The sequence below is a fragment of the Tachyglossus aculeatus genome, chromosome 23 (assembly GCF_015852505.1).
Source record: "Tachyglossus aculeatus isolate mTacAcu1 chromosome 23, mTacAcu1.pri, whole genome shotgun sequence".
Taxonomy (NCBI): domain Eukaryota; kingdom Metazoa; phylum Chordata; class Mammalia; order Monotremata; family Tachyglossidae; genus Tachyglossus; species Tachyglossus aculeatus.
Genome location: NC_052088.1, coordinates 5286705 through 5302705, shown reverse-complemented (window position 1 = coordinate 5302705; position 16001 = coordinate 5286705). Strand labels below are relative to the sequence as shown.

Genomic DNA, 16001 nt, shown 5'->3' with positions numbered 1-16001 from the left:
CCCAGGGATTGTGCCTAATCTGTATAACTGGTATCTGCCCCAGAATTTAGAACAGTGTTTGACACATAACAAAGGACATTAAGAAAGAGGAATGAAGTGTGTGGGGGTGGGTTGTAGTTGGAGATCAGCAAGGTAAAATAGGAGGGTGTGAGCTAATTGAGTGCTTTAAAGCCAATAGAGAGGAGTTTCTGTTTGTGAAGGTGGATGGGTAATGACCGGAGCCTTTTGAGAAGAGGGAAAAGGGGGACTGAACTATTTTTAGAAAAATGATCTGGGCAGCAGATTGAAGTATAGACTGGAATAGGGAGAGAAAGGAGTCAGGAAGACAACGAGGATGCTCATGCAGTTGTCAAAAATGGGATTGATAAATGCTTGGATTAGCATAGTAGCAGTTTGGATAGAGTGGAAAGGGTGGAGAGCCTACAGGAGTTGGTGTGACAGATTGAATATGTTGGTTGAATGATAGAGATGAGCACTTACTGTGTGAGCCCACTGTTGGGTAGGGACTGTCTCTATATGTTGCCAACTTGTACTTCCCAAGCACTTAGTACAATGCTGTGCACACAGTAAGCGCTCAATAAATACGATTGATTGATTGATTACAGAGCATTATACTCTGGGAAGCAGCGTGGCTTAGTGGAAAGAGCCCAGGCTTGGGAGTCAGAGGATGTGTGTTCTAATCCTGGCTCTGCCACTTGTCTGCTGTGTGACCTTGGGCAAGTCACTTAACTTCTCTGTGCCTCGTCTGTAAAATGGGGATGAAGACTCTTGAGCTCCATGTGGGACAACCTGATGTACCTCAGTGCTTAGAACCATGCCTGGTACATAGTAAGCATTTAACAAATGCCGTTATTATACTCAGTGCGTGGGAGAGTTCAATAAAGTAAGTAGACATGATCCTGCCCTCAAGAAGCTCATGGTCTGACAGTGATGGCCTGAGAAAAGTAGCAGGAATCCAGAGATCAGAAGTCTCTGCGGAGGGAAGAAGTTTTGTGGGTAGAATGGGGGCGGGAGAGAAGGCAGGTTAGGAAGTTAGAATGAGTGACTTGTGATGATGAACTCCACCATGAGTCCAAGTTGGTGAAAGGGTGAGGTGAGGTAGAAGAGGAGAAGGTCTGTTGCCAATTTGTACTTCCCAAGCACTTAGTACAGTGCTCTGCACATAGTAAGCGCTCAATAAATACGATTGATGATGATGATGACAAGGGGTGAGAGGAAACAAGCAGCCTGATTATCCACCTGGTTGTTCAAATCCCCAAGAATCAATGTAGGGGAGGAAAAGAGAGAAGGGAGATGATAAAGTTGTCAAAACACTCCATGGGACAGTGGATGATAGCAAAAAGTAATTGGATTGGGTAGTAATAATGATAATGATGGCATTTATTAAGCGCTTACTATGGGCAAATCACTATTCTAAGCACTGGGGAAGTTACAAGGTGATCAGGTTGTCCCACGGGGGGGGCTCACAGTCTTAATCCCCATTTTACAGATGAGGTAACCGAGGCACAGGGAAGTGAAGCGACCTGCCCAAAGTCACACAGCTGACAATGGGCGGAGCTGGGATTTGAACCCATGACCTCTGACTCCCAAGCCTGTGCTCCTTCCACTGAGCCACGCAGCTTCTCAGAAGCAGAGAAGTAGAGAAGTAACATAGCCTAGTGAAAAGAGCACAGGCCTGGGAGTGGGAAGACCTGGGTTCTAATCCTGGCTATGCCAGTTGCCTGCCGTGTGACCTTGGTTGTCACTTCACTTCTCTATGCCTCGCGTTTCCTTAACTGTATAATTGGGATTCAAACACTGTCCTCTCTTCTACTTAGACTGAGAGACAGGGACTGCATCCAACCTGATTAACTCGTATTTATCCCAGTGCTTATAACAGTGCATGACACATAATAAGAGTATAATAATTATTATTATTTTAAAAAGGTGAATAGCATGGTCTACCTAGGAAGGGAAGGGGAAGGATGGTGACGGTGGGATTGTTCAAAAATAACACACAAAAAAATAGCTCCTTGGGAACAGTTTCTCCCCTTCCCCCATGAGTCAGGGGGAGTGAGAGAAGGTGAGTCCTTCTCAGGAGAGATCAGTGACATAGCAGAGAAGCAGCATGGCTTAGTGGAAAGAGCACGGGCTTGGGAGTCAGAGGTCGTGGGTTCTAATCCTGGCCCTGCGACTTGTCAGCTGTGTGACCTTGGGCAAGTCACTTAACTTCTCGGCGCCTCAGTTACCTCATCTGTAAAATGGGGATGAAGACCGTGAGCCCCACATGGGACAACCTGATTACCTTGCACCTTACCCCACTGCTTAGAACAGTGCTTGGCACATAGTTATTATTATTTTTATTATTATTATCAGGCAGGGAAAGCCAGACCCCAGTGTTGAAGAAGAGGAAGAGTGGCTAGATCGGGAAGAAGGGGAGCTTGCCCATGTTGGAAAGGAAACTCCAGAGGCTGCATTTAGGTGGGGTTCTAGAATGAGGGACTGTCTGCCACATGGGGTGGGGATGGGTTGAATGGAAATGAGCTGATGGGGTGCTGTGTTGAGGGGTGGATGATTTGGGGTGGTAGTGAGAGAGGACAACAGGAATATGTTGAGCAATGTTGGGTAGTGGAAGTTATGGCAATATTCTAGAACCTCAAGGACTTCAGCTTTCAGTCCCTGATCCTAAGTGACCTCAGCTGCCTGTCCCTAGTCCTCAGAGAGGGCACCTTCCCAGCATTTTAAAGCAGAAAGCTGTGAGTTTGAGCTCTAAGAAGCTTGCAGGAGGAGCAGAGGTCTAGAAGATCAGTCACTGCAGTGAAGGCTGAATGTCCGTAGATGGAACTGGGGTCTAATCCCAGCTCCGCCACTTGTCTGCTGTATGACCTTGGGCAAATCACTTAGCTCCTATGTTCCTCAGTTACGTCATCTGTAAAATGACATAAATGAAGACTGTGAGCCCCATGTGGGACAGACACTGTGTCCAACCTGATTAACTTGTATCTACTCCAGCGCTTGGGACATAGTAAGCACTTAACAAGTACCATAATTATTACTTCAACAGTATAGAAATGAATCTTGAGTCTTAGTACCTAGCTAAAGGTGAGCATATGTGATGTCTTCCAGGGAGATATACCACTGAAAATCAATATCCAGAAAAGGGCAGTCTTTATTATTGTATGCCTTTATCTCCTCCTGGAAAGCAACCGGCTCAATTCCCTTCTTTTCTAGAGCTATTGCATTAATTTCATTTTCGGTTGGGAAGTAGTACCAGTAGTAATACAATTTAAATGCATGGCTTTAAAGGCCACATTCCCCACCCCACCCACGTACAACACCTGCTCAGCAGTGACTGGGCTGGGTTCATCCTCACTTGGGATCCAGGGCTACTAAGTTTTATGAGGCCCACGGCAGGATCTGGGATATCACTCTACCATTCAGTAGCAACAGCTGTTACTATCAGCAGGGAAGAGGAAGGAAGCCAAAGAAGAGGGGGAGAAGCAGTGGGTTGGCACTAGCAGAGTTTAGTTTCTTCCCCCTTCCCTCCCCATGATGATGATGGTATTTGTTAAGCGCTTACTACGTGCTTATATAGTATAGTATACACATATACTATGTGTATCTTACTACACTGTTCTAAGCTCTGGGGTAGACACAAGCTAATTGGGTTTGGACACAGTACATGTCCCACATGGGGCTCCCAGCCTTAATCCCCATTTGACAGATGAGGTCACTGAGGCCCAGAGACGGGCATTGACTTGCCCGAGGTCACACAGCAGACAAATGGTTCCATCTCCTTGCCCCACAGAAGCAAGAGGACAGTGTCCACGCGCCTGGGCATGAGCAGTAACAACGTGACCCCCTTCCTCCATCTATGGAGGACAGGAGTCCATCCACCTTCCCTCTGGGGGAGGCAGTGGTTTCTCTGGGGATAGATAATAGTAATAATTACAATAATTATGGCATTAAGCACTTACTATGTTGCCAGGCACTGTACTAATACTGGGGTGGATGAGAAGCAGCGTGGCTCAATGGAAAGAGCACGGGCTTTGGAGTCAGAGGACATGGGTTCAAATCCTGGCTCCGCCATTTGTCAGCTGCGTGACTTCGGGCAAGTCACTTAACTTCTCTGTGCCTCACATCTGTAAAATGGGGATTAAGACTGTGAGCCCCTCATGGGACAGCCTGATCACCTTGTAACCGCCCCAGCGCTTAGAACAGTGCTTTGCACATAGTAAGCGCTTAATAAATGCCATCATTATTATTATTATACAACCTGATCACCATGTATCCACCCCAGCGCTTAGAACAGTGCATCGCAAATAGTAAGCGCTTAACAAATGCCATTATTATCCAGCCCTTAGAACAGTGCTTGGCACATAGTAAGCACTTAACAAATGCCATCATTATTATTATTATTATTATGGATCAACACAGACAGCCACCACCCTATTGCCAGTAGAATATCCTTTCCTCTTTTCAGCTATTGGTGTCTAAGACACACTCCCACAAATGGCCAGGGGCATGACTGTGAATGAATTAGACCAAGTGTTCAAGTGTGCACGAGAGTGTCTCTCAAATGAGACTCACCCTCATGGATATAGCACGACCATCAGCAGTATCACAGTATCATCTGTGAACTGAAAAACAAGCCTGTGGTCATTAATTTAAGTGTGTATTATTTATTCTTGTCAATTCTGTAAGCAAAATAGCTGAGACCTCCGGAAACTGTCTTCCGGTTGATTAAGGGACTCATGAAACACTGGAACACGTTCCAAGAATGCAGTTGCAGAAATAAGAAATAGGTAGTCCATGGCTCTTCTCTCTTTCTGCCTGGATCGTTTGTCAAAAAAAAAACCCGTGCAGGCCACATAATAGTAATAATAATAATAATACTGCTACTGCTACTACTACTACTAATAATGGCATTTGTTACGTGCTTAGTATGTGCAAAGCACTGTTCTAAGCGCTGGGAGGATACAAGTTGTCCCACGTGGGGCTCACAGTCTTAATTCCCATTTTACAGATGAGGTAACTGAGGCTCAGAGAAGTTAAGGCTCAGAGGAGCAGCGTGGCTCAGTGGAGAAGAGCCCGGGCTTTGGAGTCAGAGGTCATGGGTTCGAATCCCAGCTCCGCCACATGTCTGCTGCGTGACCTTGGGCAAGTCACTTAACTTCTCTGAGCCTCAGTTCCCTCATCTGTAAAATGGGGATTAAGACTGTCAGCCCCACGTGGGACAACCTGATCTCCTTGTAACCTCCCCAGCGCTTAGAACAGTGCTTTGCACATAGTAAGCGCTTAATAAATGCCATTATTATTATTATTATTATTAAATGAGTTGCCCAAGGTCACACAGCAGACGTGGCGGAGCCAGGATTAGAACCCATGACCTCTGACTCCCAAGCCCGGGCTCTTTTCCACTGAGCCACACTGCTTCTCTCTCCCCTCTCCTCAGACTAATAGCTGCCCATCCACCTCCACCACAGACACTCATTCATTCATTCATTCATTCAGTCGTATTTGTTGAGCACTTACTGTGTGCAGAGCACTGTACTAAGTGCTTGGAAAGTACAGTTCCCTCCCTGTCCTACTTTGCTGATCACTTACTACAAACAAGCCTGCAAACTACCCTCCTGTAACACCGACCTACTCTCTGCACCACAACCCCATCGATCTCACCGCCGACCCCTTGCCCCCGTCCTGCCCCTGGAAGCCCCTTCTCCTTCATTTCCGACAGACCACCATTCTCCCATCTTCAGAGCCTGACTAAAATCAAATCTCCCCTAAGAGGGCTTCCCCAACTCCACCCTCATTTCCTTCTGCATCACCTCTGTTATAATAATAATAATAATAGCATTTATTAAGCGCTTACTATTTGCAAAACACTGTTCTAAGCGCTGGGGAGGTTACAAGGTGATCAGGTTGTCCCACGGGGGGCTCACAGTCTTAATCCCCATTTTACAGATGAGGGAACTGAGGCACAGAGAAGTGAAGTGACTTGCCCAAAGTCACACAGCTGGCAATTGGTGGAGTCAGGATTTGAACCCATGACCTCTGACTCCAGAGCCCGTGCTCTTCCCACTGAGCCACGCTGCTTACCACCCACTTTCACTTAATTATAATCACTGTGGTAGTTAAGTGCTTACTGTGTGCCAGGCACTGTACAAAGCACTAGGGTGGAAACAAGCAGATGGGGTTGGACACAGTCCCTATCCCCCATGGGGCTCACAGTCTCAATCCCCATTTTTCAGATGAGGTAACCGAGGCACAGAGAAGTGAAGTGATTTGCCCAAGGTCACACAGCAGATGAGTGGCAGAGCCAGAATTAGAACCCGTAATAATAATAATAATAATGATATTTGTAAAGCGCTTTACTATGGGCCATGTACTGTACTAAGCGCCGGGGTGGATCCAAGCAGATCAGGTTGGACACCATCCCTGTCCCACGTGGGGCTTAAAGTCTCAACCCCCATTTTACAGATGAGGTGACTGAAGAGCAGAGAAGTGAAGTGATTTGCCCAAGGTCACACAGCAGACAAGTGGCAGAGCAGGGATTAGAACCATGACCTTCTGAGTCCCAGGCCTATATTGATGTTGATGATTATGGTATTTGTTAAGCGCTTACTATGCGCAAAGCACTGTTTTAAGTACCCGGGACGGGGAGGGGGAGGTGCAAGGTGATCAAGTTGTCTCACGTGGGGCTCACAGTCTTAATCCCATTTTACAGATAACATTACAGAGGCACAGAGAAGTTAAGTGGTTTGGCCAAGGTCCCACAGCTTGACAAGTGGTGGAGTCGGGATTTGAACCCATGACCTCTGACTCCAAAGCCCGTGCTCTTTCCACTGAGCCACGCTGCTTCTCCAGTGTCCTATCCACTAGGCCATGCCCTTGCTATTCACCCATAGCAATTAATTTCTTTTAACATCTTTTTCCCCCTTAGAATGTAAGCTCCTCATGGGCAAGGAGTATGTCTACCAGTTCTGTTGTTCAGTGTTTTCTCAAGTTTCTAGTGTTCTGCACACAGTAAGTCCTCAATAAATACCATTGATTGATCTATTGATTGATGTTAGTGGCAGAGGCAGAAAAAAATTCTTGGCTGGTTTTGAGACAGAACGGATCCTGGTTGGGATGTCTCTGGGGTATCTTTTCCCATGGCAAATGGGGCTCAAATGCTATATTCTGGATTCAGGGAGGCTGAGGATGGTTCTTGAAGACTGGGATGTTTTTTGAAGGCTTGGATCAGATTCTTGACCCTTGGGGCCCTGGACTAAACTTTTGAAATAGCAATTTAAATCCTCCTTGGATTTAAATCCTCCTTGGGGAGGCAGAATTAATCCAGTTTCACCAAAGTCCTTAGTTCTCGACAAGTCCCAGGTCAGGCTGGTTCTGATGGATTCACACCAACCCCAAAATCACAGCGAGGAAATTGGCGAGTTGATGGCTGATCTGACAACAATTTCCACCTCTATGATCTTCCTTTCCTAAATGGGGATGCAGGAGAGTTTCATTAATTTTTTTTAAAAAAGACTGACAGTCTGTAAACCCAAGCTTTTATTAGGTAGACATGATTCTAAGCCATTTTCATCTTGAAAAATAATTAATGATGAATGAACTTTAATAAAGCTTAAGGAAAGCTGAAAAATAGACTCTCTAACCTAAGTTATTCAAGTTGGCCAGATTCACATATTCCTCCATCCCACATTAAGCCATTATAATAATAATAATAATAATGATGGTAGCATTTATTAAGCGCTTACTATGTGCAAAGCACAGTTCTAAGCACTGGGGAGGTTAACAAGGTGATCAGGTTGTCCCACGGGGGGCTCACAGTCTTCATCCCCATTTTACAGATGAGGTAACTGAGGCCCAGAGAAGTTAAGTGACTCGCCCAAAGTCACACAGCTGATAAGTGGTGGAGCCGCGATTTGAACCCATGGCCTCTGACTCCAAAGCCCCGGCTTTTTCCACTGAGCCACGCTGCTTCTCACCTTCTCACCTCTTCTCACGCTGCTTATCTACCTCCATGGACCTGTGTGTTTGTGTGTGTATGTGTATGTCTAAACTAACATGGATAGGGCATGGGCCTTGGGGTCAGAAGGTCATGGGTTCTAATCCCATCTTTGCTACTTGTCTGCTGTTGGGCAAGTCATTTCACTTCTCTGTGCCTCACTTACCTCATCTGTTAAATGGGGATTGAGATTGTGAGCCCCACATGGGACTGGGACTGTTCCAACCTGATTTTCTCATATCCATTCCAGTGCTTAGCATTCATTCATTCAGTCGTATTTATTGAGCCCTTACTGTGTGCAGAGCACTGTAGTAAGTGCTTGGAAAGTACAATTCAGCAAAAATAGAGACTATCCCTGCCCAGAACGGACTCGCAGTCTAGAAGGGGGGAGAAAGGCATCAATAGCATCAATATAGATAGAATTATAGGTATGTACACATCATTAATATAAATAAATTGAATTGCCTGGCACAAGCGCTTAGTACAGTGCTCTGCACATAGTAAGCGCTCAATAAATACGATTGATTGATGGTAAGCACTTAACAGCTGTCACAATTGTCTTATTTTCTCCCTAGACGCTCCGCTTTCCTCCCCTTTTCTCCCTCCTGGGGACCCTGTCCAAAATGCTCCACACTCAAAATGTAAAGTTGACTCCTATACAGTTTAGAGAAGCAGCGTGGCTCAGTGGAAAAGGGCCCAGGCTTTGGAGTCAGAGGTCATGGGTTCAAATCCCGGCTCTGCCCATTGTCAGCCGTGTGACTTTGGGCAAGTCACTTAACTTCTCTGGGCCTCAGTTCCCTTATCTGTAAAATGGGGATGAAGACTGTGAGCCCCCAGTGGGACAACCTGATCACCTTGTGACCTCCCCAGCACTTAGAACAGTGCTTTGCTCATAGTAAGCACTTAATAAATGCCATTATTATTATTATTATTATTCAATCTTCTTTGGAGTCAGTGTTTCACCAACCTTGTCAATAGGGCTAAATTTATCTCAAGGAAGGTACACTGGAAACATCTGGGAAACTGATCAGAAGCAGCATGGCGTAGCGGATAGAGCGTAGGCCTGTGAGTCAGAAGGCCATGGGTTCTAATCCTGACTCCGCCGCTTTGCTGTGTGGCCTTGGGCACGTCACTTCACTTCTATGTGCCTCAGTTACCTCGTCTGTAAAATGGGAATTGAGACTGTTGATGGGGGTGGGATGGGGACTGTGTCCAACCCAATTTGCTTGTATCCACCCCAACACTTAGTGCCTGACACATAGTAAGTGCTTAACAAATACCATAATAATAATAGCAATAATAATAATAATAAGTAGACCCTGGTGGGTGAGCAGCCTCACCAGTCCATAATCCTGTTTTAAAAACTTGTTTGCGCCAGGATGAGGTGGAAAGCAGGATAATAATAATAATAACAATAATAATAATTGTGGTGGTATTTGTTAAGGGCTTTCTGTATGCCAGTACTAAGTGGTGATACAAGATAATCAGATTGTAAAAAGTCCCTGTTCCACAGAGGGCTCAGTCTCAATCCCCATTTTACAGATGAAGAAACTGAGGCTCAGAGAAGTGAAGAGACATGCCCAAGGTCACACAGCAGACAAGTGGCAGAGTCAGGATTAGAACCCAGACCTGTCTGATTCCCAGGACTGGACTCTATCCATTAGGCCATGCAGGATGTCCTTTGCTTGAAGTCGGACATGCCAGCTTCAGACTGAAAATGATGAGGTTTGCTTGGGGAGCAATGGGGAGGTTGAGAGTTACAGCCCATGAAGGTATCTTACGGATTAACTTGTTTCTACCCAGCATTTATTACAGTAAGCACTTAACAAGCACTGCTGCTATTATTGCTGAATCTCTGAGCCTCAAACAGAATTGAGTTGTTTATAGTAGTAGCAGTAATAGCACTACTATTACTAATAATTATACTTTGAATTAGCTCTTTACATTTTTCTCTAGTGCTTCATCTCATCATGCTGGGATGTCCTTTCAAAAATTCTCTTTGGAGCTTAGATAAGAATACATGTGGCTGTTGTAAATTCCATCATTTGAACAACGCTCTGATCCTAATCATTTAGCTCACGGGCGTAGAGGTGATGTGGAGTTTCTTTTGGAGTTTCATCAGCAAGTGGAAGCCTCTTTTCTTTTTCCCAATCCACCAGGGTCGTGGGCAGTAGGGTCTGGTGGAAATGATAAAGAAGGCTGATCCGGCTTCAGGAATCCTGGAGATTAGTCCTTCCTGGCTTGGTCCTGTTGAAATCATCTTGGGAAAATCTCTTGGCCTCTCTGTGCCTCTGTTTTCCCATATGTAAAATGGGAAAAATAATTCCTGCCTTTCGTGTGTCCAGTTTAAAAAAGGGATGATAGGAAGATAAAATGAAATTATTCATTGGTACGAGCGTGCTTCAGAAAATCGAAGTGACAAATTTGAGATGGTGTTATTAATGTGGACAATTTAGGTACAGTCGTCTTCTGGCAAAATTTGATCATGTTGCATCTCAGTATATTATATGTAGGACATCCTGGATACGTTACATAATGAGATATAACCAGGAGGACATAGAAATGAAGACCCCCTCCAGGTCCTCGGCCTAACTCTTCCATTGACTTTCTGCTAGACCCTAGTAAACTTGCTTCATTTCACTGTGCCCATCTTTCCCAATCAATGAAATCGCAGGTAATAAATCTTCCCTTTTGGGCAGTGATGTAGCATTAATATATTAGTATTTCTAAGCATACAGCCCTGGGTTTATACTGTCTTTCTGAATAATGTCGTGGAGTCACTTTACCTACTTCGTCTGATCCACCAGCCTCCCTTTTCTCCTTACCTTTCCTATTGTTATACTTAGGTTGGCAATCCCTATGCCAACTAGATTTTAGAAAAAAAAAAACCATCATATTTATGCTCGCCTTATTAGTACTACTACTAATAATTATGGAATTGTTAAGTGCTTATTAAGTGCCCAGCACTTTAGTAAGCGCTAGAATAGTTACAACATCAACAGGTCCCACAAAGGGCTCACATTTTAAGTGGAAGAGAGGATAGGTATTGAACACCCATTTTGCAGTTAAGGGAACTGAGTCCCAGAGCAGGTAAGTGGCAGACCTGGGATTAGAATCCATATCCTCTGATGCCCAGATCCCTTTGCTTCCCACTCTGCTTCCCACACTCCTCACCTTGTTCATGAGAGCTTGTCACCTCTGATTTCTTCCTTTCACTGGATTTAGCCTTCTCTACCAACTCTACTGTACTCTCTCAAGCGCTTAGTACAGTGGTCTTCACTCAGTAAGTGCTCAATAAGTGCCACTGATTGATTGGCCTAGAGGATTCCACTCCCCCCCCACCCCCAACCACTCCACTGTGATTTTAGATTCTTTTTTTCCCCTTGCAGATGGGATGGGTCGAGTCCTTGCTCAAGATGTCTACGCAAAAGACAACTTACCCCCGTTCCCAGCATCTGTGAAAGATGGCTACGCTGTCCGAGGTAAATGATTTTACTTTCTTTGTTGACATCATGGATAAATGGAATATTTTAGTGGCTCGTGGTTGTTCCAGGGACTCAACTGTTGTGACCACTGCCTCTCCCAAAAGGTTGAGAACAACTCTGAGGTTAAGAGAATCATGGTGGCTTAGAGATAGATTTCCATCTCCTGGTTGAACATTCCAGCGAAAGCACAGCAGTTGTGTGAACTTTGCCCTTGATTAATAACTCCAGGAAAGAGTTAAAGAAATCCCATTCCTCCTTTGGTTATACACCTTCCCCTTTGAAAGAGGAGTTACATGGCTGCCATCAACTACCTCCAAGAACCCAACCTGCTGCCTCATTTTGGGATTATCCGTAACGTGATTTTAAGTAGTTTCTGGATGAAAACGACCCTGCTTCAAGCCTCTGGGTAGGCAGGAGAATGCCAGAGGCATAGGGAGAAGCAGTTGACGCCCTAGCTCTTCTACGAACTCCAGAACAGCAGTTAATTCATGTTTTAACCAGAAAAACCAACACCACAGACAAGTAAAAGCTGGTAAAAACAAAAACTCAGTCTCAATGGTTTGGGTCAACCAGTTACTTCTACACAGGTCTGCTGGGGTACTTTCGCTTAGAACAGTGCTTTGCACATAGTAAGCACTTAATTAATGCCATCATTATTATTATTACTGTCGATTTACTGTGGGTACGGACACCTTCAAAGGGGACTGTATTTTGCCCCAAACCCAGAGATGGTAATTAGTACCTGACCCGTATCTGCAAAGAAATGCTGATTACTCAACCCAACGCATAATTTTTCTGTAGTTACCAGGGCTCAAGGAAGATAAATTGCAGGTGTTTAGGTCTCTTGGGTCGGGCTGGGTTGTCACCCTTGGGCTAAAGCGATGTAGGCTAGGACCAAGGCGGCAGGGGCAGTTGGGAAGAGAAAGGGAAGGGAAAGAAAGTTGACCTCAAGATGAACCATGGCGCCTATCCTGCATATTCTGCAGAGAAAGTTACCCGGACCCTACCCATACGAAACGCTAATTATCCACCCCAGCCCATCCTGTGGATCAGGTTCCACTCTTCATTCAATCGTATTTATTGAGCGCTTACTGTGTGCAGAGCACTGTACTAAGCGCTTAAGAAGTACAAGTTGGCAACATCTAGAGACGGTCCCTACCCAACAACGGGCTCACAGTCTAGAAGGGGGTGAAAGACAACAAAACAGAATATACTAACAAAATAAAATAAATAGAATGGTAAATATGTGCAAGTAAAATAGAGTAATAAACCTGTACAAACATATATACAGGTGTTGAATATGAATAAAGGGAGCAAGTCAGGGCAACGCAGAAGGGAGTGGGAGAAGAGGAACGGAGGGGTAAGTCAGGGAAGGCCCCTTGGTGGTGATGTGCCTTCAGTAAGGCTTTCAAGAGGGAGAGAGGAATCGTCTGCCAGATCTGAGGAGGGAGGGCACTGCAGGACAGAGGCAGGATGTGGGTGAGAGGTTGGTGGCAAGACAGGCGAGATGGAGGCACAGTGCGAAGGTTGGCATTGGAGGAGCCAAGAGTGCGGGCTGAGTTGGTGTAGAAGAGTAACGAGGTGAGTTAAGAGTTGGCCCCACCGGGTGTATTCATAGCCGCAACCCCCAGAGAGGGAGCCAGGCAGGGCCTCTCCAAGGCCAGATCCCGGGCAAAAGGCGGCGGGCTCAGCAAGGCCCAGCGGGGGCACACAGCCCGAGTACCGGACACGGCCTGACCCCAACTCTTGACCTCAACTCTTCCCTGGCAGCAGCGGCTAAGGACGACCCCCCAAAAGCCCTGCGTTTTCCTCTTGTTCCTCCTCCTCCTGCTGGCGGAGGCCAAACAGGGGTGCGTGGCGAAGTGGCTAGAGCGTGGACCTCGGAGTCAGAAGGCCATGGGTTCCAATCCCAGCTCTGCCACCTGTCTGCTGTGTGATCTTGGGCAAGTCACTCCTGCTCTCATCCTTGTCCCTCCCCGACTTCTGTTTTCCACAGTTGACTCTCTGATAGCTCCTTACCTTTCAAATATACCCCTCTCTCAATCTCAAAGCCCCTTCCTTACCCACATTCCCATCCAAACACCTGGAATGGCTCATTGCCTTCATCTCCTCTCCACCAACTCTCATCATGGCCATTTTTCCAAACGGGTTTCCGTCCCCTTCCCTCCGCTGAGAAACTGCCCTACCAGTTCACTAATTACCTCCTTAGAGCTCAGTGGGCTCTCTCTGTCATAGTTTTTTTCACCTCTCAGCTGCCTTTGTCACTAAGACCATTTCCTTTTCTTTGAAAAATGACCTGGCCCTGGTTCTGCTGACACACACTCACTGAGTACTCCTCCTATCTCTCTGACCACTCCTCAGTTTTGTTCCACAGCTCCTGTCCTGCCTCAATGTCCCTCGCTTTCACTCACTCTCTTGGGGAGCCTTTCTGCTCCCACGGCTTCAACTACCACCTGTATCTGGAGAGAACGTGGCTACCAACTCTGTTGCACTGCCCTCTCCAAAGCACAGTAGTACATGGCTCCGCACACGGTAAGCGTTCAATAAATACAATATATTGGTGACTCCCAAATCTACCTTTCCAGCCCTGACCTCTCCTCTAATCTACAGTCACGCAACTCTGCTTGCCTCCAGGACATCTGCACTTGAATGTCCCACCCTCTCCTCAGTCTCACCGTGTTTACACCTGAATTACTCATCTTCCCTCTTAAACCATCTGCTCCTCCTCATTTTCCCATTTCTGGTGATAGCACCGCCCTCCTCCCTGTCCCAGAACCCCACAAGCTTCATGACCTTCACGACTCCTCACTCTTTCAGATGTCTGCTGTGTGACCTTGGACAAGTCACTTCACTTCTCTGGGCCTCAGTCACCTCATCTTAAAATGGGGATTGAGACTGTGGGCCCCGTGTCGGACAGGGACTGTGCCCAACCTGATTGCCTCATATCTACCCCAGTGCTTAGAACAGTGTGTTTGGCACATAGTAAGTGCTTCACAAATGCCATTATTCTTATTCTTATTCTTATTATCTACCATCTACTACTACTGCTCTACTTGATTGGGTAAATTGCAAGCATGGTGAAGCCTGCAACCTTGGTGTTACCCTTAACTTCACTGTCGTTCAACTCTCACATTCAGTCAATATCAAATCCTTCCGGTGTTTCCCACCCAATTTAATAATAATAATGGTATTTGTTAAGCACTTACTACGGGCCAGGCACTGTACTAAGCGCTGGGGTGGATACAAGCAAATTGGGGTGGACACAGTCCCTGTCCCACATGGGGCGCAGAGTCTTGATCCCCATTTTCCAGATGAGGTCACTGAGGCCCAGAGAAGGGAAGTGACTTGCCCAAGGTCACACGGCAGACAGGTGGCGGAATCGGCATTAGAACCCATGACCCATGAGCAGTGTGGCTCAGTGGAAAGACCACGGGCTTGGGAGTCCAGAGGTCATGGGTTCAAATCCTGGCTCCACCGCTTGTCAGCTGTGTGACCTTGGGCAAGTCACTTTACTTTTCTGGGCCTCGGTGACCTCATCTGTAAAATGGGGATTAAGACTGTAAGCCCCACGTGGGACAACATGAGCACCTTGTATCCCCCCCAGTGCTTAGAATAGTGCTTCGCACATAGTAAACGCTTAACAAATACCATTATTATTACTATTATTGTCATTATTATGACCTTCTGCCACCCAGCCTCATGCTCTGTGCACCAGGTGTTCCTCTTCTTCTCCACGCACACTGCCACCATGCTGAAACAAGCTCCAGTTTTGTCTATTACTTCAGCCTCCTTGATGGTCTCCCAGCTTCCAGCCTTTCAGTCAATCAATCAATCGTACTTATTGAGCGCTTACTGTGTGCAGAGCACTGTACTAAGCGCTTGGGAAGTACAAGCTGGCAACATATAGAGACAGGCCCTACCCAGCAGTGGGCTTACAGTCTTTCCCCACTCTAGTCCACACTATGTGCTATTGCAGAGATCATCTTACTAAAGCATTGCACTGCCCAGATCTCTCCTTTCCTCAAAATCCACCCCTGGCCCGCTGTGTCTACTCATATCAAACAGAAGCTCCTCATGATCGACTTCAAGGTTCACCACCATCTGGCCCCACTTTACCTATGTGATCTCTTCACCACCGTCTTTACCCTTCCCAAGCCAACCTTCTGTCGGTACCTTGCTCTTGGCTCTCCCATCTCCAACTCCTTGGTCCCCCTTGGCTTGGAATTCTTTCCCTCCCCAACTCAGACCGCAGCTCGCTCTCCATTGAAAGCCCTCCCAAAATCCCACCTCTTCCATCAAGCTTTCTCCAGTTGATTTCCCAGCCACCCAGGTCTTACATCTTTCAGCAGATCTAGCACAAATGAATTTCTTTACCCACTCCTTGGTAGTCATGCATATTTGTCTGCTCAATTTATTAATTTTTGCTACTCTAGTTGTAAATATTTTTATGCTTGTCTCCACCGTTAGACCTTAAGATCCTTGTGGTCAGGGAACCTGCTACTTTATTATTCTGAACTTCCCAAACA

General features: G+C 46.2%; 1 protein-coding gene across 5 annotated transcripts in view; it reads left to right on the top strand.

Annotated features, from left to right (window-relative positions):
- The window catches only part of GPHN (gephyrin), a 720134-nt gene that overhangs the window by 608331 nt on the left and 95802 nt on the right, over positions 1-16001 (top strand). For all 5 annotated transcript variants that reach the window (XM_038765627.1, XM_038765623.1, XM_038765626.1 and 2 more), the window contains one exon: positions 11380-11472. In XM_038765627.1, coding sequence (XP_038621555.1) covers positions 11380-11472 — 93 coding nt within the window. The remainder of the gene's footprint in view (positions 1-11379; positions 11473-16001) is intronic.